At 51.4% G+C, this 26,661-nt stretch overlaps 2 protein-coding genes across 3 annotated transcripts in view; one reads left to right on the top strand and one right to left on the bottom strand.

Annotated features, from left to right (window-relative positions):
• Sardh (sarcosine dehydrogenase) overlaps positions 1-20,210 on the top strand; it is a 78,907-nt gene extending 58,697 nt beyond the window's left edge. The window contains exons 22-24 of one of the 2 annotated variants that reach the window (XR_004118495.1): positions 2,088-2,506; positions 8,893-9,054; positions 19,384-20,210. Coding sequence is in view for 1 of the 2 variants with exons in the window: in XM_031369482.1 (XP_031225342.1) it covers positions 2,088-2,213 (126 nt within the window). In the remaining variant the exon portion in view is untranslated. Of the gene's footprint in view, positions 1-2,087; positions 3,411-8,892; positions 9,055-19,383 lie in introns of those variants that run through there. The other variant, XM_031369482.1, reaches the window with a different exon arrangement.
• On the bottom strand, positions 8,925-26,133 carry Dbh (dopamine beta-hydroxylase). Its single transcript, XM_031369483.1, has 12 exons — positions 25,783-26,133; positions 23,436-23,582; positions 21,249-21,506; positions 20,291-20,467; positions 19,445-19,547; positions 17,175-17,341; positions 14,710-14,853; positions 14,396-14,434; positions 13,874-13,933; positions 11,006-11,133; positions 10,487-10,646; positions 8,925-9,457 (listed from the first exon to the last, which is right to left on the bottom strand). Exons 1-12 carry the CDS (start codon positions 26,131-26,133, stop codon positions 9,323-9,325), a joined length of 1,869 nt encoding a protein of 622 aa, XP_031225343.1. The 3' UTR covers positions 8,925-9,322.
• Between the last annotated feature and the right edge of the window lie 528 nt (positions 26,134-26,661).

Raw genomic sequence — 26,661 nt, 5'->3', positions numbered from 1 at the left:
AGTGCATGCTGGGAACACAAGCGGAAGCAAGCCAGGAAGGGTAGATGAGTTCCCAGTCCTGGTCTCCAGCAGAGTTTTCTTTTTTATCTCTTTTTATCTCTAAAAGAAACTGACTGGTGTGCCCACAGGATTTTCTTGATCAAAAGGAGTTGCAGGCCTAGGACAATGTTCTCTGGTCCCTGAAGCTAGATCATCTCTGCCCTTCCTTACCCCAAATACCTCCAACCCAGCAAGTAAGCCAAACCCAGGCTGTGGATTTTTGGGCAGTCTGGACAGCCACAAGGAGGGTGCCGGCTGTGTCCCCGGGGGAAAGAAGACTGACTTCCCCCTTCCTGCTTTCCAGCCATGGGCTTAGAGGTGCAATGGGTACTGCTGTATATGTTCACACCACCTAAGCATTCCTAGAGGAATGTGTATCATACCCAAGTCTCACTGAGGTCTCCTGTGTACCAACTCCAGTCCCGGAGGTGCTGACCTGGCTTTGCCATCTAGCCTGACACCAAGACAAATTGGACCACAGTGTCCAGCTGAATGGAGGGAGGGGGGACCAGGCTAGGGAAGAGGGTGGCTCTCATGAGGCCTGGGGGTAGCCTGATTCCTGGAGCAGAGGTGGGAGTGGGGATGGGGGTGGTTACAAGTAGGAAGGAGTCTTGTGCTAGAGCAGGAGCCTCAGGACACAGGCTTAACTTGAGGCTATGGCTTCTTTGTGCTCTGGGACTGTAGCCCAGGGGTTTCTGTAAGAGCCCCAGCTTTACCTATAGAAAGGGCACAGGCTCCCACCTTCCAGTATGGACCACTATCCTGGGTGGATTGATTGACAGGTATCAAACAGAAAACCAACCTGGGACCTTCAGTTGGTTACACAGGACTTTACCACTGAGAGGCCTCAGCCTGGGTCCCAGAAAAGGCAAGATTAGCAGTTCATTTACAGGTGCTCAGACTTGGTGGGTAGGAGAGAATCCACAGCCTTTCCTTTAAAAGAACATTGGGATTCTAATCAATAGAGCCCAGGTGGCCCAGCATAAATCCCACACAGACAGGGAGCCTGACACTGAGGGGGATCAAAGGCATGAGATGCTGACGCCCTGCTGATGTGATCAGGCTTCCAGAATATTCATGCCACGAGAGTGGGCAGATGCTGCAAAGCAACCCCTCCCTACTTATATACATACCAGCGCTGTGCTGAGACAACCCACATTTCTCAGTAAGAGTAAGGAATCAGGGCGAGTTTGTGGCTCCGGGGTGTTTATTAGCTGGACTGAGCTAGTCCCAGAACACTTGCCTTTACTCTGCTGAGATCCACCAGCCTCCCAGCCACACAGGGAAGTACATGCCAGAGGCCTTGCCCTAAAGATCCCTTGGCTTTAAAGGATGTTCTGCCTTTGTTCTTTCCTTGTCTTTCCTTTTCTCTTCTTTTTATTAGATGCAGTCCTGAGACACCTGGAATGCGGGTGGGGATGGGGAGAACAAGCCCCAGACCCCTCTAGTTGGGCCTGGAGTCCTCACTGTACACAAAGGATCAGCTCCTTGGGTGGCCTAGGAGAGTTCCTCCCTCCAGCACAGAGGAACATGAGGCTACAGCATTCTTCCCAGCTGAGGAGCACCTGCTCCCAAGCCTAATAGTTCCAGAGGGGCTGCTGGGAAGAGAGAGCCCTATGCAGATTGGAGAGGTGGTGGGATGGGGCGGCTCGGGGGCCGAGCTGCCCAGAAAGCCGTTCCATTCACCCTGTCCCTCAGGAGAACACATCTGGTCACTGGCCACTGGCCCCTGCCCTATAGCAATGATGTGTTTGTCTACCTCTCAAATCCATCCAGGCTCCTGCCTCAGACCCGTCTTCCCAGAGAGCTGGGAACAGGTCATGGGAGCAGGTCGTGCAGAGGAAGAGGCCTTGCTGCCTACTGGACCTAGGCTTTGATGGGCTCAGATGTTCCTGTCTGGCATAGCACAGAGCATGAGATCTACTGTTCTGGGAACTCTCTATTTCAGAGAAGGCCTTGGTACAGGGGTTGGTTTATTAGTGAAGTAGGAGTGGGTAGCCATAGACCCCTGCAACAATTAAGTAACTCTGACTACCCTCTGCTTCTAGGTCTCTCTGGACTTTGTGAAGAGTGGAGAGTATGCCTTGGAGAGAATGGGGGTCACCTATGCTGCCCAGGTTCACCTGAAGTCTCCCTTTGATCCTGACAACAAGCGGGTGAAGGGAATCTATTGATGAGCTACAAGGTGGAGGCTACAGCTGCTCAGGCCACTGGAAACCGCCACACTTCCCACACTGCCTGTGGACTCCAGCACTGCACACACAGCCCTGTGTCCTGAGACCCTGGATAAGGGCAAAGCACAGACTTCCCCACGCTTAGCCTCCATCTGGTCCTGCTAACCACCACAGCTTCTAACCAGGACTGGATGGAGCACTATGTTCTTCCTGCTCACGGACCACACAGTGGTCTCCGATCCACTCTAGTCCTCCCAAAATGCACCCTGCAGATGTCTTGGCTCAAGGTCCCTGTGAGTATCTTGGGTGTATGGTTAAGCCAAGCTGGAAGCCGTAAAGCAGGCAGGCTTCCCCTCTGTTCCTCACTCGGCTGACTGCCAGTGGGTAGCTAGAGCTTAAAGAGTAGTGGCTCAGGAGAGTGAGCGGAGACTGATAAGCAATGTCTGCCGCAGGTGTAGGGTGGAGAGCACAGAGAGAGGTGCTGGACCTGTACAGTCCTTCCTCAGAATGGCTGCCTTTCAGACCAGAGAGGAGGAGGATAAGAAAGCTCTTGCCTTAGCCTTCCGGCTCTGCAGGAGAGAAGGCCTTTTGAGAGTCACCAGCCTGTGACGTGGGAGGCATATAGCACAGGATTTGGAACAAGAACCTCCCTTACTTACAGAAGTGGCACATTTGGCCTCAGTTTCCCCTCAAGCCATTGCTCATGGGTCCGGGGACACCAAGCTTGCTCTGCTGCAATGTGTGTTTCCAAGGACTTGTCATCTCTGTCGCAGATGCATGGCTTCCTGCTCAAGCTCTAGTGAAGGGGTGTCCAGCTCTGCTCTGTGAGAGAGAGCGGCCCCTTCTCCCACCCTGTGTGACCATCCACATATGTCCTCATGTCAAGGGCACCCTGACTCTCCTTCCTGGGTGAATGTCCACCACTTTTCTATAGACTCAGCCTTCTTCCTCTGCCTCACGTCTCCCCAAACAACGGTCACCATGTAGTCTTACGTGCCTTGTAATTTAGGAGAGCAGGAGGCAGATACTGTAGTGGTACAGCCTTGGGTGGGTGGGGGTGTCCCAAACCCAAAGAAGGCAGCAGAGGGGAGATGTGGGCACAGTTGTCCTGGGTGGGCTCTGAATTTTCATAGCTTCACACACCACACACTGAGCTGGAAAAGGTCAAGTTAATAAAATTTTGTGAAACCACTGAAAGATGTGTGGGGTATAGCAGGCCTTTCAAAAGCAGATCTGGTCCCCTGAGCCTGGAGAAGGGCTGGAGGCCGGAGGGTGTGGAGGAGCCTCTGGATGGCTGAAGGAACACCTGTGCTCTCTTGGGACCATGGGTCTGGCTCTTGGATGACAGGAGTTTTGTGGAGCCAGAGGAGGGAGGAGGGGAGAGAAGGAGGGAAGAGGAGGAGGGAGGAGGGGAGAGTGGGCAAGAAGCAAGTGGAGTAGGGAAGGAAGGAAAGAGGAAGGGAAGGAGAGGCAAGGGACGGAAAGGGAAGGTGACTGCCCCATTGCCCAGCCTTCCCTCCCCATTCTGTAGTACAGCCAAGGCCCCTGAGTTTGGAGGATGGCCACATGTATCTTACAACCCATTCTTGGGGATAAGGGCAAGGGCGCTCTGAATGCTTTCCCAGCCTAACTCATTTCTCCCAGCCTTCACATGCCTGCCTGCCTGCCTGCCTGCCTGCCTCCCCCACTCACAGTCCTTGGAGGGTGTTGGGGCCCTGAGTGAGAGCAGCTGTCAAGGGTCCCCCACCAAGCTTACCTGTTTATCTGGAAAGTCCCCCAAAATACCTCTGACCAGGGCATCCCAGCCTGTGTGCATCACAGAAACCTCAAGCTGGACTTCCAGCACTGATAATCTAGAGACACGTTTCATAGCTATATTAAAAAAAAAGAAATTCCCCTGGAAAATCAAACACCATGGCTCCCACTGTGGCTGAGCACTGCTTTTCAAAATCACTGTGTAGCTGACAGGAAACTTCCTGAAGTGTGCAGAGCAGTGTGTGACTGGCAGTGGAGGAAGAAGACATGCATCCTCAGGTACAACTGTGTTGTGCTTCAGAGGTTCCTAGGCAGAGCTATCACTGCAGAGGAGGGGGACATGCCACTTTCTCTGCATGCACACACAGAGGCTTGCTGCTCCTAGCCTGGTGTCTGTTACACTGAGCAGAAATGTTTTCTTCAGGACTGGAGAGATGACATGTAGGTAAGGTGCTTGGCATGTAAACTTGAGGACCCCAGTTTAGATCCCCAGGACCCAAGTAAAACTCAGGTTTGGTGGGACATTCTATAACTCTAGCACTGGGCTTTGGGAAAGGACTTGGAAACAGGCAGATCCCCAGAGTCTGAGGGCCACCCAAGCCACTCAGTGAGATCCAGGTTTAATGAGTTCATCGGCTGGTTTTTGTGTGTCAACTTGACACAAGTTAGGGTCATCAGACAGGAAGGAGCTTAAGTTGAGGAAATGCCTCCATGAGATCTATTTGCTCAATTAGTGCTCAATGTGGGAGGGGCTAGGCCATGGTGGGTGGTGCCACCTTTGGGCTGGTGGTCCTGGATTCTATTAGAAAGCAAGCTGAGCAAGGCATGTAAAGCCAGCCACCAAGCAGCACCCCTCCATGGTCTCTGCATCAGCTCCTGCTACAGGTTCCTTCCCTGCTTGAGTTCCTGTCCTGACTTCCTCCAGTGATGGACTATGAAGAGTAAGCCAAACAAACCCTTTCCTCCCCAACTTGCTTTTTGGTCATGGCATTTTATTACAGCAATAGAACACTGACTAAGACAATGAGAGACCCTGTCTCAAACAATAAGGAAGAAGGTGACAGAAGAAGACAGATAACATCAACTTCTGCTCTCTGTGTCCATGGGTACACATGTGCTTGTACACCCATGCATAAAGTACACATATCCTTGGGCTGGAGAGATGGCTTAGCTGTTAGAGGTTAGGCTCACAACCAAAAAACCAGAATGCTTACAGTATTACAATAGAGCAAGGCCAGCAAACTACACCACATGCCTTCCAGTAGAGGTGGGAAGGGTCCTGGCAGGGTGAGATGCCCATTTCTCTGATAAAGACTGAGGCCTTGGTAGCAAAATGTCTAGGTCACTTCCAGTTTCTTCCCTCCCACACATCCTGGAGACTTCCTATGCACGTGCCATCACAAAGCTATGCCCCTTTAGCCTGCATGGAAGGCAGCAGAAACATTTGGAGAGGAGGCAGACCCAGACAGGTGGTGGACTGCAAGCCACTCATGTGTCATCCCCTGAGGTAGGCCTGACCAGCATGGCACATGCTCTAGGTGCCATCTCAGCCACCAAACCTGCAGAAGGTGACTGATAGATGGGACTGTCTTGCTCTGCCTCAGCTTAGAGACTCTGCCTGGGGGACCAACCATGCCTCCTGGAGCTCCACATAGCATGTTTGAGCCTGTGTGTCCATCTTACCTCTACCCCATTGGAGACCCAGGGGCCAGAGGGATTCCAACGATAGCCCAAGTCCCATCCTGTCACTCTCGATGGTAGGGGAGAGCAGGCAATCAAGTGGTTCTACATCTGTGGGGAGTGAGCTAGACAAAGCCCACAGGCAGAGCTGAGACCTTTTGAGTGGGCAGAGGGAACCAGGCTTGGGCTGTGGTGAGAGATAGACATCTGGGTGGGCATCTGGGAAGGTCAGAAGATGGCTCAGTCAAGCCAGGCAGTGGTGGCGCACGCCTTTAATCCCAGCACTTGGGAGGCAAAGGCAGGTGGATTTCTGAGTTCAAGGCCAGCCTGGTCTACAGAGTGAGCTCCAGGACAGCCAGAAATACACAGAGAAACCAAACAGAAAAAAAAAAAAAAAAAGATGGCTCAGTCAACTTATTATACTCATTCATCAGGTAACCATGCTGTCAAGATACAAAATGGCCAGTGTGCTCCCTGACTTCCTGCTGGCCCAGGATTAAATAGCCCTGAACACCCCAGCATGTGGCTCCTTCTGCCTTTGGTCGCCTCCCACCCACTTTCTTCCTCACTCTCCTGGCTTCAATAAAGCAGCCCTCATGTACATATGCTAAGTATCTAAATACCAAGCTTGGGCTGCCCAAGGCGCTGAGACTTCCAGCTTCTCTCACTGAAGACTGATGGTGCATGGGTGGCCAGAGTCTTAAGTCCCTACTGCTAAGCAGGCTACAGTGGTAGCCTACCAAGGAGTCTTTAGACAGCTTGGCAAGCCCAGGAACCTGTGTGCAAGTTCATTGCAGCAACTTAGGAGGTCACTGCGGTTTGAGAGGTGCCACCACTTGTGCATCACAGGTGGTAGGTATTCCCTAGCTCCCAAGACAACAATTCCAAACAGGTCCCCACAACGATGGGATGCTGTGTGGATGCCCATCCACTGTTGCAGGTATGACTCACATTCTGCCTGACATGAAGGAATGACACTAGGAAGGGAACTGTAAATAAATATACTCCAGTGTGTGTGTGTGTGTGTGTGTGTGTGTGTGTACACATGTGCCTGTACATAACATGTGTATAGAGGCCGGAAGTCAACCTTGGGTTTTGTTCTTTGGTTGTCTACCTTGTTTACTGAGACAAGGTTTCTCACTGGGACCTGAGGTTCACTGGTTAAACTTGGCTAATGAGCCAGCAAGCCTCAGGGATCCCCATCTCCCCCGACCTCAGTGTTAGGACTATAAACTTCCACAAGGGTTCTGGGGATTGAACTCAGGTGCTCATGCTTTCATGACAACTGTTTTACCAACAGAGCTGTGTCCCTAGACAAGCTCTCTCTCAGTTTTGCGACAGAATATAATGTAGACCAGGCGGGCCTTAAGCTCTGTTGTATAGCCAAGGATGAGCTTGAATTTCTGATCCTCCAGTCTCTACCTCCCAAGAGATGGAATGATGGGTGTGCTCATGTATCTGTCCCCAGTTTTATGTGAATCTGGGGATGGAAGGCAGGGTTCTGTGCACGTTTATCATTTTTAAATTAATCTAAATAAAAATTAAATAGCTACTGAGACTGAGGGCTACCAGACAGCACTGCTCAGGAGCAATTCAGGGCCAGCTCATGTAAACCTTACCCATGGTCTAGGGATACCCCATTTGTACCCAAGGCCCTCTCAGCACTGATATAGAGTAGCACACCCCATCCTTTGGCACTCCCTAGAGATCCTTCTGCTCCACGGAACACCCAAGCCCAGCAAGGGAAAGCAAGACACCCAGCAGATGTGGGTACAGCTCATACTCAGGCCCTTTCTAACACCTCAGTGAAGAAGGTGGGTAGATCTGGAGACTTGCTGTGGCTTTGAGCACATAGGAGGACTGTGGTCTCAGTAGCCTGTTACCTTTACGTCCTCACATTCAGTTCTTGTAAGCTCAGTCATGATTCCTGCCCAGAAAATAAGGCTACGGAGCTGGGAACCTAGATGCTGATGTCAGACAGAACTGGGCTCCACAGCTCACCATGGGAACCTTGTCATCTAGCCCCAGGTCTCTGAACTTCAATTTTCTCATTTGTCTAGGGAAGAGACATAGCAAGTCTTTAAAGGTTTAGGTAGTTGGTGGGGACCTCATATGCCTCAACTGGCAGCTATAACAAACACCATGGTCACCCAAATGAGGCCTGTCGTGACAGACGTAGGGCAGGTTGCAGATGGCCTCCCTGGAGAAAGAGTATGACAGCCTAGAGGGGAAGCAAGGGACTGTGGGAAAGCACTAACCCATGAGCCTCAGTTTCCTTGTCTATAACCTGGAACACCACTAGGAGTAAAGTAACTGTGTTGAAGGTCAGGCTCCTCAGAGCTCCATGAGCCTTTCTCATACTCTCTGGCTCTAGGCTACTCAGGCAGGCAGCCATAGAGGGAAGGCACAGCTATGGAGACCGCCTTCCTCCCCCATCTCTCAGGCTGTACAGATGACAGAGGGCTGAGCATTGCTCTGGGCTGTCGGGCCTGGTATTTCACACCGATTACGCCCATGACTTATGGGCGCCTGGAGCCATGATTCATACCACAAGGTGCAGAGTCCAGGCTCTTTCGTTCCCTACTAATAAAGTGCCTTTCCGAAGGGGAGGCAGTGCTTAGTTGATGTCTGCGGTGGGGGTGGGGGTGCAGGAGACCCGAGGCTCATCCATCACCCCCCCCCCCTGCCTGAAGAAGCCTGGGCTGCATTTTGCTGAAATAGCTGAAAAGACCCAGTCTCCTACTCCCTTCCAAAGCCATCAAAGAGCTGAGCTGGCCCTTTGGCAGGAGACCGAGGGAGAGAAATCAGGGAGGGTAGAGGTGACTAGAATTATAGAAGCAGGCCTCACTCACATGGGACAACATGTCTGATACCATAGAGCCTGGAAAGGCTCAGCACAGGCAGGAATATTGGCCATGCATATGTGTACACAGTTAGTGCTAGGTAAGGGTGAATCTCATTTAACAGACAAGGAGACTGAAGATCATGCAGCTGAGTGGCCCAAGCCCGCTCTTCATCTACCTATCTATTTCAGAGCCTGGCCTGTCACCGTCAGGAGAAGCAACTGGCTCTGATCATTCCATTCCCCTACAGAGCCTGGCTCTAGCCATCTTGGCTCTCCGTGGTGGAACTACTTGTTGGGCTTTCCCTCTAGGTGGGCGAAGATATCTATTTACTCTGCCATGAAGCGAGTTCCCCTGGTGAGTCTCTAACTAGCTAAACGACTTGTCCTGTCTTGTTGCAGGGAAGCCGCCCACTGGGAAACAGGAGACACTCTGCAAAGGAATATTTAAGCAGTGTTTTCATGGCATACACCAACACAAGTCACCCCCGGAGGACCAACAGGGTCGGGACTGTGGGGTTTGGGGAGTCTGCACCCAGCCGGCAAGGCTCTTCTGGAGGCAAGGTAGGTCCTGTGGTGTTGGATCTGGACTCCCATAGCGAGCTGTCCCTATGTGGAGTCAGAAGTGTGTAGATAATGTCCAGGGCTGCTCTGTCCAGGTGGACTTCATGGGATGCCCTCATGCACCTCTCCGGGGTGGTATGCTCCTTTCTCTTGGGTGAACAGCACTATTCTATGGAAGGGAGTCTTCACACAGGGCTGCACAGAGCTGGTGTGAGCCCAGATGGACAAAGTGAGGAGGGTCTGATGAATAGCTTCTCACAAGGTGGGCCTACTCAGGGTCTGCCTCCATTGTGATGGGCACAGTGGGGTTAGCGGGGCTCTGAGTCTGTCGGGTGGGGCAGCGTGGGGTGGGTTCTTCCAGTGTGGAGATGATCTTAGGTAGAGGCTGCAGATTCCACTCCCCCTGTAAGAAAGGAACCAGGAAGTAAGCTGAGGCTGGAGGGGCCAGGCAAGCTGCTGTCTCCCTAACTGGTTGGATTCTTGTCCTTAAATTCATTTATCCCATGCTGGACACTCCATACCTCTTCCAAGTCAGCCTTTGAGAGTTAGTACCAGAGGATCCATGTCCCTTCCCTAAGCGGTTGTGTTCTCTGGTCAGCAACCTGAAGCCCTCCAGGCATCTCCACCTCCATGCCTGTACTCAATTATATACTCTGAGGAAAGCATCAGAGTCTTTGGGGGCAGGCTGTGGTTTTAAGCCCCTGTCCAACAGGGCTTCTGCAAAATCCAAGATCTTAGCTATATCCGGCAGTGCCTCAAACGGCTCTGAGGTGAGCAAGCCTCCCCATGGCGTGGGTGTTTGGGTTAGCAATTAATCCAGTACCCAAATGCTGCCAGGAAAGGTCTGTTCACCTCCTGCTGCAGTGCCTGCCTCCTCTGCCTAAGTGCAGCAGGCTGGGTCTGCTGACCAGCACTCTGAGCTGGCACTGCTGCTGCTGGCTAGCTCTGCTGGGAAATAAATTAGGTGCCTTTGAATCCCAGCAGGCCTCAGATAAGGAGGGAGAAGCTGCGCTGTGGGGCTCTTGTCATAGACTGCTGGTTTCTTGCCTCTCCTACCCATAGCTCTATTTTTATTCTCTGAGGAGGGTGCTGACACTCAGTGACACACCATCCAGACAGGACTGAGGCTAGTCCTCTGTTGTACTGTGCCCAGGAGAAGTGGCCACCCTGGCCTTCCTGGCTGTATTGCTGGCCTGTTCCCAGTTCTATCTGTCTGTATGCCTGTCTCTATCACATTTTCTCAGTCTCATGTGAGCATTGCTTGTTGGGAAGTTCAGAGTGCTCTTCCTCAACCTACCTGGGGTCCTCCTCAAGATTTGGACAGACCTGGGGTTGGAGAGCCATGCAGCAGTGGAGTTTGTTGGTATTGGATAGGGGTGAGCTAATGTTGAATGTCTGCTGCCACTCACCACTCAACCCCATGCAGACTTACCGGGAAGCGGACGGCAGAAGTCTTGTTGCAATGCATGGAGATAGGGGCGAAGTCATACATAGCCTTAAGCACCTCACGATTGAAAGAGTTCCAGGGCACGGAGGCGAACTGCTGGGGGACTGAGGCCTGAGGGCAGGTGCAGACCTCCTCACTACTGAACCTGAAAGGAAAGAGAATAACCCAGCATGGCTCCCAGCAGTGGCCCTTCACCTCTTCCATTGCCTAATCTGTCTTGGCCCTGCTTCCATCTTTTATATCATGTTTGCTTGTTGAAAATGGCTGCTCTGGCAGTAGCTTGTAAGTCGAGAGACTGATTAATGATGCTTGCCATAGATACCTCCAAAGACACAGAAGGTCTGATGGCATGCATGCTAACTTTGCTCCAAGAACTTGGCTCAAATTCTGCATTTGGCCACCCAGCCTCCTTATAGGAGAGGACATGGGGCAGGGAGCATAGTGTAGGGTGCAGAGGCTGTCCATGGTGGGCTCCCCAGGGGCAGAGAGCAAGAAGTGCTTCACCTGTTTACTGTGTGGAAGTATTTCTGTAGGAAGCCGTCATCCACGGCACTCTTGCATAGCTCCAGCTCTGTCTGGGGGTAGTAGTGCACATAGTTGACACACATCTCTTCCAAGGTTCCAAATCCCCCCTGCAGGAGAGAGAAGACCCCATCAGCCCTCGGGACATCGCTCTCAGCACCCTGCCTGTTTGTGGCTTTCTTGTGACTACTTGTTTCCCTTCTTGCAGCAGGGTGGCATCCAAAACTCCCCTGTCCCTAGGATAGAGCCAGGAGGGAGGTCCCCCCTACTCATTGGGTCTGCTGGTAGCAGAAAGGACAGAGAGAGACCCAGTTAATAGGCACCAGATAGTGGCTTTAAAAAAAAGGCAGAAACAAAATGACAGGGCCTTGCTATTCTTGTCTTATGGGTTACAGCAACGGAGTCTTAGGGAGCAGGGAACAAGACCCCATGATCCCAGTGGGAACTGACCTCCCTACACATTACAAACCTCACTGGCTACCAGTCACATTGGTACTGCAGAGATACTAGTACCAGGAACAGTCTTGGGAACCCAGGCCACCTATCCACAATATGGGAGGGACAGAGCAAATGACATTCCTACTGCTTACTTTCTGCTCTCAGAACTAGTGAACTAATCCTGAATGGGGGCAGGGAAGGAAGAGCTCTGTCTGCATGAGCATCAGGAACCAGGCCGAGAGCCCAGCCCAAGGCTGTCTCAGCCTCTCTCCAGGATCAGGATGTGAACATCTCTCTGTGAACATGATGTTGGGAGGGAGATTTTATTTGGCTGGTTAGAAGTGGTAAAGAGAAGGCCTTCACTAATTCATGACAGACCACACAGATGGTACTGTGGTCTGCTGGCCCCTGCTTGAGTGGTTGGGACCTAGGGAATCTCTACGGAGGAGTGGGAGATGGAAGTTCATCATAAGAAGTCAGCCTGCTGCCTGTGAGCTCGATGGGTCTTCCTGCAGTGTCTGCTTGTCCCAAGCCCTCACTTTTCAGCTTTCATAGCTCTCATTGAGCATGGGACCCCCCCCCCAACACTACCCCCCAGCTCTGTCGCCTCAGAGATCAAGAATGAGAACATGACCTGGATGCCAGAGTAGATTCTCCTTCCCTCCTCTCTCTCTCACTTTGGGAAAGAAGCTGCATTTCAAAGGCCACTATCTCTTTGGATCCACAGGTTGTCAGAGGCAGGAAGCTCAGGTCTGCCTTCTGGAAGCTCCCATTTCCTCTGATCTCAGATAAAGCTCCCCACCCCCACCCCCAGAAGTCATGAGCCCTAAATAGCCAAGGAGGTATCTTGTCCTCGAAACTTGGACTTGAAGACCTAGGATTTTAGTTGCTTGCCAGGCCAGTGGCCATGACATCCCAAGACAAGTAAGGCACTATGAATCTGACAAGGTAGGAACACAGCCCTGGCCAAAGCGCCTCTAGCAGAGCAGGCCTAGGGGCTCTCTTCCACCAGTGACTGGCAGGTACCTCCCTGCCCCCACCCATAGCAGATGCACCTGCAGAAAGGAGCTGATGCCTGTGAAAGCGTCTGAGGACGTGTTTGCCCTAGAGACTGGCACAAGACTAAGACGGATTAAATGTATGGGAAAGAATCCAGCCACAGCAAGCTACATAGCCTATAAATCCAGTGATGAGAAATGTCCAGAATAGAAACATCTAGAGCAAGTGGATCTGTGTTGGAGTGGGTGGGTGAGGAGACCTGGAGGAAATAGCTGAGGCCTGACTGTGTGCATGGATCTGTGAACATGCTTCCAGGCAACAAGCTGCACACTTCACACACTTCAGCTGTGTGGAATGTGAATCATTTCACAAGAAGGCTATTTAAAGAACACACATGAAACAGAGTGGGGAACCTTGGACTATGGCTGAAGGTACAAGACACTGTGCAGAGAATAGAGCTACAGTATTGGTAGGAGTTCCTAGGGTTGAGGGGTGCCAGGTTGGGATGTAGCTCAGGTCTGGCCCACTCTGAACCTTAGAGTTGATGTGTTAATTATTGGGTTCACAGGATCGATTAGAAGGTCAGTGGGATTAATGACTGCGAATAGTGTCCCCACTACTCCCCCCAGGAAACCATAGAAAACATCCCTCTCCCTGCCCAACATGCTCCAGCTGGATGACACATTTTCTGCATACCTCACCTTGAAAACAGTCCTCCCATGAGGTACTCCTCCTCCCTGGACTATCCACAGTCCAGCCCCAAACAAGACCCATGTCACTTACCTGGAGTGGCTGACCACATCCACTTGCTTGGTGCTGCCCACACCTCCACACTTCCCTACAGCTGAGCATCCTAAGAATAACCTTTTTCCTCTGAGGCTCCTGGCTCATGCCTCCTGCCAAAGCTCTTTTCCATCTCTCCCCCACTCTCACATCCTTCCTGTCATCTCTGGGATATGTCTGCTGAAGTTTCTGTGGCCCTGTCATTTTGTTTATCTCCTGTAGCAGATATCTCCCCAGGTGGACTTTTGAATTCCAAAGTACTTCCTGGCTCCCTTGCATGTCAGAGAGACACTGAGCACATGGGTACCAATGAGAACCCACCTTAATGGTTCTTAGTTGAATCCCTGGAGCTGTATTGACAGTGTTGCCTCCACGTTGGACTCCAGTGGGGCAAGTGCAGATCCCAGCATGCTGCCTGTGTAACAGGAGCTAGGAGTCTGTGGGAGAGGGGTTGCTAGAGAGGGGTTCAGAAGCATCCCCTCAGATGGTTGATCCATTTGGGGAATGCAGGAGGGGCAGTCCTGCCTCTGGCAGCCTACACTCAACCCTGGGAATGGTTAGAAATCTTTAAGCAGCCTCTGGGCTGTTCACTTTTCTGTGTAGGTGGCTGGAAAAGCCAGTGTGACTTACCACTGTGGCCAGCGTCTTGTTTTCTGTGTTGTATGTGCATGAAGTAATGAGGACATCCCCCTGGAGAGAGAGGCAGCAGACACATCAGCTCCTGCCCACCCAGTGCTGACAGAGGTGCTTGTCTTCATGGTGACCAAGCCATTATGATGTGGGATCTCCCAAGAGGACTCCAGCACCCTTCCCAAGGAGGTTCGGAATCTAAGCATCCTTGGGACTTATATCCATCAGTGACCTCATGGCCTGGGAGGCTATGTTAGATCCCCAGTTCTGCATGGGCAAAGACTACATCTTGGCACCCCCATCTCTGTCCAGTGTTATCAGGGGATAAAACTCTTTGGGGTTGTAGTTAAGCTGAAGATACCAGGCAATGTCCTCTCTGTGCCATGAAGCCACATGTGCTTTATCCAGCCCTGCTGTGCCTGCCCTGTGGACTCTCTCCTGCCCCTCTGCTCTCTGTCTCTTTTGGGCACAGTGCTCTCTAAATATGTCCTGCCCAGCCATCTGTCTGTGCCGGGCACTCACCGGGTGGACTGTCACAGCCTTCTTCAGCATTCTGATCTCCTGGAATCAGGGAGAGAGGAGATGAAAAGAGCTGTGGGCTCTGATCCAGCCACCTTGTTCTTCCCCACCAAACCCTCCCTGGGTTGTCAGTTCTGCTTGGGGAACATCAGGACTGACTAAGCATGGGCTTCAATCAGAGGGAAGACAAAATCAATCACGTTGTCACCAAGACATTGTTGGCACCCAGCAGCCTTGATCAGGGTCCATCACCAAAGATCCAAGGTCAGCCCTGAGAAACAGAAGGCCTCGGAGGCTGGTGACAGGGAGGTCCTCACCTGGAAGTGGGGGCTGTAGTGGTTGTCTCTGTTCACCACCTTCCTCTCTTGGCCATCCCTGGCGAGCACAGTAACTACCTTCGTGCCAGTCAGGTGTGTATGAAGCTGAGAGGCAAAGATGTGGATCCCAGATTTTGGCAGTGCCTGTGGGAAGAGCAGAATCAGATCCCAGAGGGAAGTGACAAGGACCCAGAGCAGAGGCAGCATCCCCCGGCTTACCAGAACATTGGCTGTTTCTACATGATTCTCTCTGCTCTCTATCATAAACCTGGCTTGTTTAAGAGTGTTTTATATGGCCAGAAGCCCAGGACTTTGAAACCTCAACCAGCAGCCAGACCACAGAACATGTTTAGAGAAGATGACACCCCTCTCCTTTGGTCTCCTTGGGGGTCCTCAAAAGCTGAGTTCTCTTTCTCCTCAGCTAGCAGACCTTTGAAGCCCTTCCCATGTTGGCAGGACAGGACCTTCCTTCTCTGTGGGCTCCCTATCAATTGATGTTTGCAATCTGTACCATATGCAGGGTCCCAGGCAGGGACCTGTGCACAAAAGGCCATGTTCTCTCTGAGGTCACCATGACCCTGGTCAACAGCAATGGGGTTGACCACTAAGCCAGTGTGAGGAGGCCCTCCTTCCTCATTAAGGAATTCAGACAGTTCCAAGGAACAGTTGTCTCCCTCATCTGTGTTCATATCTTTAGATACCAAGTGTTCTCAGATGGACCATTAAACAGGCCACCATTCCACCGCCCTGCCATGGTCCTCGGCTCCTCTCATGCTGCCAGCCAGAACTGAAGATCCTGGTGCTGGAAGCTGACACTTGATAATCCTGGACTACTGTGCTTTCTTCAACTCATCCGCCTTTACTTCTGAGCCTTCTGTCTTGCTCTGGCTACTGTCCCTGCTCTTCACGTTGTGGATATCTGCTTTGCAATGAAAACCAGAGGCCTTCAGGCCTAAACTGTGATAATATATGCTGGGCCCGGGGCCCTTGCTAATGAGTCAGGGATGCAGGTGTACGCCAGAATGTGATCTGTGGACACAAGTCTAAGAAGCCAGCATCACCCCTCCTGACCATCTCTTTTGATTTAGGAGGAAAGTTGATTTCTCACCCTGGCCCCAGGCTAAAGTTTTTGATTGAGTATAAGAACAGATGTGTCCAGTGTCTCAGCCTGAGAACATTAGGCCTAGCTAATATTTCAAAGACCAGGCACTCAGGTAGGGAGGACTCTTGAGAACAGGTGTCATCCCATGAGTACACTGAGAAGGAACATTCACTATGAGCTCCGTGACAAAGAAACCTGGCTCTGCAGTGCAGCTTTGGGTTATATGTCCTCTCTTGGCAGGCCTGGATCTCCCTGTCTGCGATCCAGGAATATGTACCGTTCCATGACAGGTCACTGTAAGAAGCAGGGAGGCAGCCAGCAGAGAAGACAGGACACACAGCAGACAGTAAAGTCACATTCACATCTGTGACATCAAAAGAGCTCCGGACAGTAAGACTGATGGCAGGCAGCCAGAAGCTTGCAAAGGGCGAGAGCAGATGTGAACAGAAATGAACAGAGGCTACGGACAACTGAGAGGTACAGGTCTGTGCACTTGCCTGCCTCCCTCCCAAACCACAGGGAACCATCACAAACTGGCCACAGCATGAGTGGAAAGGCGTCACAGACAGAGAGCCTAGGGAGGGTTCTATGAGGTCCCCACTGGTGGCTGTCCTCATGCTTACTGAGCAGTGCGGCTCTTTCATACCTCAATGTCAGGAATTCCCTCCCAGTAGCTCCTCAGCAGCTTCTTGCCAGGTGGGAGGAGGGCCCAGCTAGGACAGCAGTGCAGCTAAGAACGGGGCAGCCTGGCACAGGCAAGCAGCCACTGTCTACTTGCTACAGAAGCCAAGGCCTCTGCTGTGTCACCTTGTGCTCGGATAGCCTCAGGGACACTGGGTACTTTGCTGCCTCCCCCTAGTCCCCGCCTGGAGGTGAAGCATGATATGAGGGAGGCTGAGCAGCCTGTAAAAGGTGAGTCCCATTTGGAAGTCTGGAAACTCCCATAACAAAAGCACTTAAAATGTACTGTGTGGGGTTACTAGAGAGATGGCTCAGCTGTTAAAAGTGCTTGCAGCTCTTCCAGAGGTCATGAGTTCAGTTCCCAGCACCCTGGTTGGGAGACTCACAACCACCTAACTCCATCTCTAAGGAATCCAATACCCTCTTCTGGCCTCAGCTGGAACACACACGTGCGCGTGCACACACAGAGAGGGAGGAACATATAATCAAACACATAAATAAACATTTTTGAAGTGACTTATTTCAGAAGGGTGGGTGCATGGGCATGGACCAGTTTTTGCTGGAGACAGGTGTGCAGAGACTCAGACAACCTTGACTCCGGGTCAGGGGTCCAAATTTCCTCTTGCTGCTCTCCCCTGGTCATCACAAGCAGTGGGTTGTGGGTAGGACCCTGTCCACTCACCATCTGGGTGCACTTGTCTGTGCAGTAGCCTGTCAACACAAAGGCAGTCTCCTGAGGGGGGATGGCCATCAAGGGTGTGTACACCAGTCCGAGCTCCATGATGCCCGCGTTATAGCGTCGGCGAGAAGCTGTGTAGTGTAGACGGATGCCAGAGGAGTCACGCCGGCCTAAGGGAGAGGCACGTGGTGAGCAGTACCGCCTGAGATACCCCTTGGAGAACAGAGTGCTTAGTAACCCTTTCTGATTCAATAAAGCAAGAAAGAATGGAGTCAGAAGCTGCTCTTAGCGCACTTGTCACATCTATGGGGGTTCTTCATGGTAAGGACCACCGGTCCCATTTACAGATGGAGAAACTGAGGCTGGAGGGTGAATGGAAGACTTTGGTTAAGACCAAGGGTCTGGGAAGCATCTGAACTTGGCCTCAAACCCAGGACCAGCAGCCTGGGATGCAGGATGTTGCTATCAATTGAGGGTACCTCCTTTAGTACTGTCTCTACCTCCCCACCCCCAGGCCAACAACATTCAAACTCAAATAGCCCCTTGTGTCTCTAGGCTGATGACATCAGAGGCAAATAATAAAACGAAGCAGCAATTGGTTAAAATTTAGATAGGGATTAAATAATGAGATAATCATGGATTTTGATATTAATAGAAAAGCAGCCTGTCTCAAAATTCACCAACTGACAGGAGCACCCTTATATTTGGCAAAAGATCCATAAATACATGCAGACGATCAGGGAAGACAGACTTCCCTGACACCCAGGGAGTTTTCAAAAATCCATTTGCTCTCAGGTTTTAAATGAGCAATAAATCCCCTATGGGTGCTCAGGCCACAGCCACCCTCTTGCCTTCCCCTGCATGCTGTAGATAATTCCCACGGTGGAGGCATTGCTACAGCCAAGAGGAAAGTCGCTTAGGACATTAAGTTTGCATTGCCAGTTCCACATCCAGCTGGGAGCTGGGTGAGGGAGCTGCTCCAGTCTCACTGTGGACACTCTCCCCATGTGTATCAGGGTCTTTCTACTCCTGATTTGCACAGATGAAGATGGGAGAGAGGGAGAGGAAGAGAAAGGAGGCTGGGGAAGGAAAGGAAGAGGGAGACATTTGATGGGAAATGGGGTACAAGAGCAAGGAAATATTTAAATTCTGATGTGTTGTCCTCTCTTAATCCCCTTAATGAACCACTCAAGTTGTTCATCTTCAGGCATGGGGTGATCTAGCCATAATGGTGACTTCCTGAGATTGTGCTAAGCCTGCAAGATCTGTACTAATGGCACCATAGAATTGGAATCAATAGTCTCTCTCTCTCTCCCTCCCTCCCTCTCTCTCCCTCCCTCCCTCTCTTTCTCTCTGTTCCTCCCTCCCTCCCTCTCTCTCTCTCTCTTTCCCTCTCTCTCTCTCTCTCTCTCTTTCTCTCTCTTGCTCTCTCTCCTCCCTCTTTCTCTTCCCTCTTTCCCTCTCCCTCTCTCTTTCTCTCACTCTCCCTCTCCCCCTCTCCCTACTCTCTCTCTTTCTCTTTCTCTCTCTCTCTTGCGTGTGCAAGCGCGCGCGCGTGCATACACACACACACACAGGCACACACACACACATGCACACACACAGACACACACACACCCCTTGTCTCTCTTCTAGAAGTTCTAGAAACTTTTTGCAGCATGGATTTGTCTTATTTCCCTTGAGATTCCTTTGCCTAACACAGCGTTCTCAGGCCCAGCCAGCCACCCACTACTTTTCTCCAGCTTTGTGCTAGGTGGGGGAACAGAGGCAAGTGGGCAGGTATGGCCCTGGCCTGGGCATTTCTGAACCAACTGGACAGCTTGGGCTGTTTAAACACATGACACACGCTGGGCAAAGAACATGTCCAGAGCACTCAGTGCCAGGCTGGCTAGCCGCAGGTAGGGCCCATGGCTTTGTGGATCTAAGACCTGCTGTGGTGCCCTGGGAGGAGGTAGACCACATCCTGCCTACCCCATGGGACTTGTGAGGTTCTCTTTCCACTGAGTGTTCAGATGCTCAACAGCACAGCACCAAGCCCTGCCCCAGGGTCCATGGCAGACATTACTAATCAATTCCAGCACTAGCTTGGGGGTACCCAGAACCTCAGGCTGGGAACTCATTAGGATGCTGGCTACAATAAAGTAGACATGGAACAAAGGCCTGTGTTGTTTCTGGCTTGTACACACACCCTGTCTCTTCTGTGCCTCAACAGGCTGCACCCAAGCATGTGAGAGACTGAAGAGGATCAGGAGATGTGTTCTCAACACTGGTACCTCGTATCTTCTGTGGATTGTGGTAATGAACTTCCAGTCGGAGAAACCGGGAAGACTTCTGGCCTCCAAAGGCGACACCAGCTTCTTTTGGGTAGTAAAATGCCTGTGCAGGACAGGAGTATTAGACAGGGGTCCTTCAGGGCTCTGGGACAAACCTGGCCAGCAGCAGGGGCCTGAGCAGAGAAGCTCAACAAGTGACCAGGTTAGAAGGATTCTCTCCTGGGGTTAAGTAGACCTTACTGTCACACACAGAAGGTCCTATCAGGAGGGCACTGAACCTCAGCTGAGCCTCCCTCCCAGACCTTCCAGTTCTGCCTTCAACATCCTCTGGCCTGAGGACCTAGAAGGGTAAGACTCATGGGCGTGGTCTGTTGACATCGTGCCCGGCCATAGGTATCCCTGGCATCATGCTGTGCACAGAACCCAGATCCTTGCAAGTGCTGATCCAGTGATGAGCGGTGCACACTTGTGATCATGTGCGTTTTCATAGAAAGCTACAAGGAGCTTTTGTGGCTCCCAAAGCACAGAGCAAGAGCATCCTAGAGTGACTGGGGCTGCTTGGAACCTGCACTGGCGCGCCTCCCCCCACCCCCATTGACATTTTAGGATGTAGTTTTGTGGAGCCAGGTGCAGGGAGTTAGAATCCTGAGGACTCCACAGGAGGCCTGGGGATGGAGCAATAGTGTCCTAATTAACTTTAAACTATTGAGTTGACAAAGCCTAGGCTCAGCAGAGACATGTACGCTAAGTAAATCCTTTCTTCCCCCAAGTTGATTTTGGCAGTGGTATTGTTAATCACAACCCCAGAAAATGAACTAGAACAGGCATATAGCAGTATGTACATACTCTGGCGCCTAGGGCCCATGCCGCCAGCACATGGCGACAGTAGTTGAGTCGGTCAGGCTTCATTTTGGAATCACACGGTCCATTGAACTCGGGGAAGTCCTCAAACTCAGCTGCACATTGGAAGACCTCCATGTGGTGCACCAAGGCCTCATTGCCCTCAGTGACAATGGCCTCATACTGCAAAGGAACACACCGCCCTAAACTGGGAGCCCAGTGCCTGCTTGGCTGCACCAGTTGGTGCTTAGCTGCTCTGCTATAAATGAGAGGGTAAGTAAGGCAACTTCAGGTACTTCAGGATTTCCAGCTCGGAGCCAGGAGGTAACAGAAGCTGCAGAGCACCAGGGAAGACAGTAGGGACCTGCACTTATCAGGGATTCCTGATAAGATGGAACTAGGAAGGCAGCTGTCTTTGTGCGTATGGATGACTCTGGGCCACTGAAGCTCCACTGGGAGACAAAATGGCCTCCAGGTTAGAGTCTGGGCCTCAAGGACAACTAGACAACCAGGCTACTATTTGTACTGTTTGCTGTGTGACCCTGGGCATTCACATGACCTTTCTGGGTTATTCTTCCTCTTCTGGAACAGGAACAGTATTGGGGACTCCTGTGATGAAGTCCCTAGTTGCAGCTTTGGAGCGATTGAATTGAGCTACTTTTATATGAGAGGAAGTGGCTAGAAAGATTGACAGCAGCTCTAACCTCAAGGGCAGTTGCAGAAGTAAAAAATATATATATATATATATATATATATATATATATATATTATTGCTTTGCTCCAGGCAGGTAAGACAGGAAATATTCATCGCAGAGGCCTTGACACAGATGGTGAGCAGGGGCGGGGCGGGGCAGGGCATAGGGGACTAGTACATATGTGCTACTTCTAATGGGAGTCAGGCTAGCACCTCAGATTCATGCAACTCTGGGCCCCAGGTGGAAAGCAGAGCTGGACCCCCATTTACCATGATGATGTGGTGTTGGGGGAAGTGTGGGGGTAGCTCAGTGATATAGCACCAGTACGTGGTCTCATTGTCGGGGATGAGGACATCAGGAGCCCGGATATCCATAGTTTGTACATCCTCAGGCATGTCCGGAGTGGGGACCTCAGACTTCAGAAGCTGCACCCGCTGCAGGCCTGTATGCAAGCCTGAGATGTTGATGGCCTCCAGTGACTGGAGTGGCTCTTCCAGGATCCCATACACTAGATGGACAGTGTCATCCTGTAGCCAGACAGAACCAGTTGATAGCCCACTTAGAGCCAGCATAGGTTCAATGGTGAGTGAAGAGAACCACGTCACGTGCTCATCCACTCCTACCAGGTAAAGCTCCTCACTGTCAGCTTAGCAAATGAGAAGATCATGAAGCTCTGCCTGACCCCACGCTGCTTCTGAAATCCTGTCCCCACCTGTTAAACACTTTTGTTTCTTTCCTATACACTCTGCATTTGCTTAGCATCCATTCATGTATCCAACCACAGGGCCCTGCTATAGGCAGGCTAGGACCCTTACTTCTATGAACCCCAAGGTCACTGGGGGCAGGGGAAAGGTATTGGTTGGTTCACCACTGAGGAGTCAGTGACCACCTAAGGAGCCAAGAAACCAACCTGGGGAAGCCTGAGTTTGACAGGGAGCAGTTCCCCCAGCCCCAGTAGCTGGACATGTAAATGTCTACAGGTTATTGCTGTGATGAGGGTCCAGCCAGACCACAGAGATGGATTGGTTTTCTCACAGGTTGCTATGAACAGAGGCTGGCAGCTCTGGGTGGATACTTTGCTGGAAATGCTAGCAGCTCCTTCCTGGGTGGTACCCAAGGATGTACATTCATGGTGGATAGCCAGTGTGCTCTGGTTGGTAGAAGCCCCAAGGGATGCTCTTTGAAAAGACATCTTGCAAGTTCTATGCAAAAATCTCTGGCCCCAGAACATGCAAACATTGGCCTGCCCTGTGGTACATTCTGGAAGATTCTCTGACTGCTCTTGCCTTGTCTATAGGAGGGTGGGGACTTAGATGACCCATTTCCAATGGCCCTGCCCTAACTTCTTTGTGTCACAAGCTCCTGGGTTATTCTATTCCCTCTTTGGGCAAAATTCCTCATTTGTTTTCTTGGAATCTAGATTTGTCTGTTTGACATCCATTAATCAGTCACAGATCTAAGCAAATGGCCAGCCATTTACCCCTTCCCTGAGATCCATTCTTAGGACGAGTGTAACCACTTTCCAAATCCTGTCATCCAGCTGAGCCCAAATCACCACCCACCTTATGTATAACTTTTCCACTCCTAGCCACCATTTCCCCTGCCTGAAATTTCTTCAGAGCCAGAACTGGTAAGCAGAGAGCCCCCTGAAGCCCACAAGAGTCAGAATTACCCCACCAGCTGCTTCCTAGGCCCCTCCTAGCCTTTGCCCTATGAGCCCTGTGAAGGTCATTGCCAAGGTTCTGTTCTCGATTCCACCCAGTGACTGAGCCTGGAGCTTCCTGCATGCTGTGGTAGCTCCTCCTGGGGGACGGTGAGTAAATAAGTTTCTTCCCATGGCACCAGCCTCTCTACTCTGTCTCTCAAGCACCATCACAAACTGCCAGCCCCTGTCTGTACTAGCAGGAAAGATTAACTAAGGAGACAATATAAGGGTTCCATCAGGGGCCAGATGGGCTGGCTTTTCCTACTGGGAGTAGTTGAGAAGCCCAAGTACTTTGCAACTATGTTGCAGAACTACAGCCATGAAGTTCACCATAGTGCTTCCAGATCCCGGATCCAGCAGTTTCCAGCCTTACTTTATGAGGTTTGGAGGAGAAAGGGACCAGCCCCAAGCCTCAAAGCAAGTCAGCAACTGAGCAGGGTAGAAAGCCAGGTATACTGGCCTTCATACAGAGTCCTATATGATAGACTGATGGATGCGGGATACATACACATCCCAGGGCAAGAGGGTTCCAAACAACAATCACATCTGGAAAGAACACTTTGCTACATGTCTGCAGAAGGTTTTTCTGGAGCCTCATGCAGCTAGAGAGCCAGAGCCTCTTTCTCAAAACAACTTCCATCTGCCAAGTGGCTCTCTCTCATGTGTGTGAGCTCTACCTCAGACTTCCATGGAGGGACCTTGGCCTGGTACTTTAGAATTCAGGAAAATACTCTTGCACCGGGCAGCCTACCTCAATGACGTAATCCTTGGGGTCGCAGGTGACAAAGGGCCTCTTGAAGAGCAGGGATAGGCCATTTGGAGTCCTCTTTGCCTTGAGCAGCTGGTAGTCCTGCTGGGAATCCAGATGGATCTGCCCTTTCTGGTCACTCCAGGCATCCTACAGAGACAAGCTCAGGGTCTGAGCAAGAAGGAGCCCCCAACCCCCGGTGGAGCACACAGCTGATAGAGATCACATCAGCTCCCCCTAGTAAGTCTCCAGCTCCACAGAACACCCAGCAGGGCTAGGAAGCTGCTGATTGTCACTCCCATTGGATTTTATCTGTCTTATTCTTTTTCAGTGTTGGGATCAAATCCAGAGCCCGGTGTATGTAAGGGGATCAGGCCTCCCTTGAACCAAGTTTTCTAGCCCCCCATATCTAGACCCCATTCTGTTACCCATCCTACCTTAAGTTGCACCCTCATTTAGCTTCCTTTTAACCTACGACATGTAAGCTGGGTATCTGAGACTCTCAGAGACAGTTAGCCATACAGATTCTCAGGGCTTAGAGTGAGACCTGGAGAACTGTACTGCATTGTTAAGGTGACCATGGCTTCTGACAGGACTGTGCACCAGGATTAGACATTTGAGACTGGAGCCTTGGACCGAGACAGATGATGATGGAGCCAGAGTGAGGAAAGGCAGGGCAGCATTTAAGGTGTCACTCACTCACCCATGCTTGCATAACATTGAGAGCAAACGCTGCCTTAAATACTGTACCATAGGAATCTCTTACTCTAGACTAACCTCTCCTGGAAAGAGTAAACTGAGGTCTGGGTTGGGAGGCTATCTCAGCAGCAAGAGTGAACATTTCCCCCAGAATAGCTACTAGAGCCTAGATCCAGGTCTCCCTGCCTTCACCCGCAGGGCTCCAGGCCAGGGTAAGGGAAGCAGGCTGTGGAGTGGCATCCAACACATCTATTTAGTCCTACCTCCAGGGCTGTGCAGCTTAGGAAAACAAAGCCTGCAAGAAATTAGCAAATTTTCCCCTAAGGAGAGCCTCGTGGTGAAGCTCCTGCTGGGGACCCTACTGACTTACAGCAGGACCAGCCAGGCAGCTGGCATTGCTGCTGGGAATCTATAGTATGGACCTAAGCATACACTGCTGCCCAGGGAGCTCCATTTCCAATGTCTGTGTTCAAAGGAATTCATTGTGCAAACAAACCTGACAGGGGCGGAAAAGCCCCCTTGGCGGTGGAAGCTGCAGCTTGGAAAAGCTGCGCTGGGAAGGAGGAATGTCAGCCCCTCTGGGACCCAACAAGGCTCTTCTGTTTCCCACACACCTCAGACAGACCGAGAATCCGGAGCCACCATACAGCCAGCCCTGCTCTGTCACCCTGCTTGACAATTCTGAGCAAAAGCCTGGCCTCGCTGTGAAACAGGGAGAGTGGCTGCTGCCATGCTCAGCTCAAGAGAGCATCTTCTAGTCAGGGTTAGTGGCTCACACCTGTAATCCCAATACTGGAGAAGCTGAGGCAGGAGGATTAACACGAAGCTGAAGCTAGCCTGGTATGAAGAAGGTACCGTCTGATCTGATAAGGAAAATCTTTGACCATCTCTTCTCTTGTAGATGCAGAGTTAGATTCTATTCCAAAAAGGCCCTAATGGCCCATCCCTCTGCAGAGGAAGGAGGAGGAAGAGTAGAGCCACAGAGGATGTGCATGGGTGTCTATCTCCCCTATGTAGGAGATTTCCTGTCTGCTACCCTAGCATGCAGATGTTCAGGTAGATTTTGAACAGAAGAACTAGAGGTATTCTGTTGGCCTGGGCTCAGCTTGAGTGGTGAGGGTGGGGTTGTCCCGCACCTGGGTTGCAATGGTATCTGTGTCTATCTTCACCATCATCAAGTATAGCACAGACTCTAGAATTTTCAAGTGTGTGTGCTGTGTCCCAAGCTGTTGTGCATGCTGCCTGCTCTACTAAGCCACATGCCACCTGGCCCACAACAGGTGCATATGTACTGGTAGTGTGGCATGGAGTTGTTATTTGTAAAACTGGAGGATATGCAGGGTCTGTACTCATGTGTGTGTGTGGGGGGGTTACTCATGGCATGTGGATCCTCCATATACCCTTACTCTCCTTGGGATTGCTGCAACCATTATTTGGGGGTGCAGTCAAGGACTTCAAGAAGAGCCTACTTACTGTTCTATCCTCTAGTGAATGTCCTTATGATGCTGAAGGGCTTAATTCAGATTAGTGACATCAAACATAGAAACAGTAGGCAAGCTTTCTTTGCTGACTGTAGAACAGGGCTGTATGAAGCTAGCCAGCTGGGGGCTATGGACATGAGGACAAGACAGAAAGATGGCAGAGGACTCACCGCAAAGTAGGCCCTGTCCCCATCAGTCCAGAGCATGATGAGGTCTGCGTTCTCCATCTCTCCTCGATCCGACATTCCAAACAGGACCCCAGCCCTCAGCCCTTGCACCTGGAGCTGGAAGTGGATGGTCTCCTGGACATAGCTGACATTCCATGAGAGCTCTAAAATCCCTTCGGGGTCGAGGGGGATATGGTAGGGGAAGGGGTTCTCTGGAGGCTCTGAGCCCCGCAGGGCAGCCACCAGGATGACCAGGAAGATGGTCACAGCAGTGCCATACATGGAAGCCATCTCACGGACACTGGGGCTTGGGAGGCTGCTCCAGCAAGGCTGGTGGCTGAGATGAGCTTGCATGGCTGGGATGAGCTCCCCAGCCCCACTGGGCCATTTATGCCTGTCCAGTGGGGTTGGGCCAGGCTGCACCTAATCACATTTGTCTGGTGGGGAATTGAATTGTCCTGGTGGCCCTCCCACCAGTCCATGCCCTAGGGCAAACACATTCTCCCCTAATTGGCACTAATGACACATGGACATCATCAGGAGAATCGAAGCAGAGTGGCTGATGTCCTCCAACAAATCTCTGACGCCTGTTGGAAACAGCTACTCTCTGCAGATGCAAGTCTTAAGGACACCTCCAGTCAGGCCCTGCTGAATGCCTCATAGGCAGCCAGGTCCCATGTCCTCTCCACCTGTTCCAACTGAGGTCCAAGGGGCTCTTCCCTGAGTGACAGTGGGTAATGGGTTCCTGGATCCTGTTTTTTACAATACTGAAGGGTGGATAAGTTTCAAACTAAAAATAAAAGACAGTCCCCAAATAGTCGGTGTTTAGACACTCTCTCCGAGGCCTGCTGTTCCCACTTTTTCTCCTGTTTCCCCACGGGC

The sequence above is a fragment of the Mastomys coucha genome, unplaced genomic scaffold, assembly GCF_008632895.1.
Source record: "Mastomys coucha isolate ucsf_1 unplaced genomic scaffold, UCSF_Mcou_1 pScaffold15, whole genome shotgun sequence".
Lineage (NCBI taxonomy): Eukaryota > Metazoa > Chordata > Mammalia > Rodentia > Muridae > Mastomys > Mastomys coucha.
This window is presented reverse-complemented; position numbering and strand designations above follow the sequence as displayed.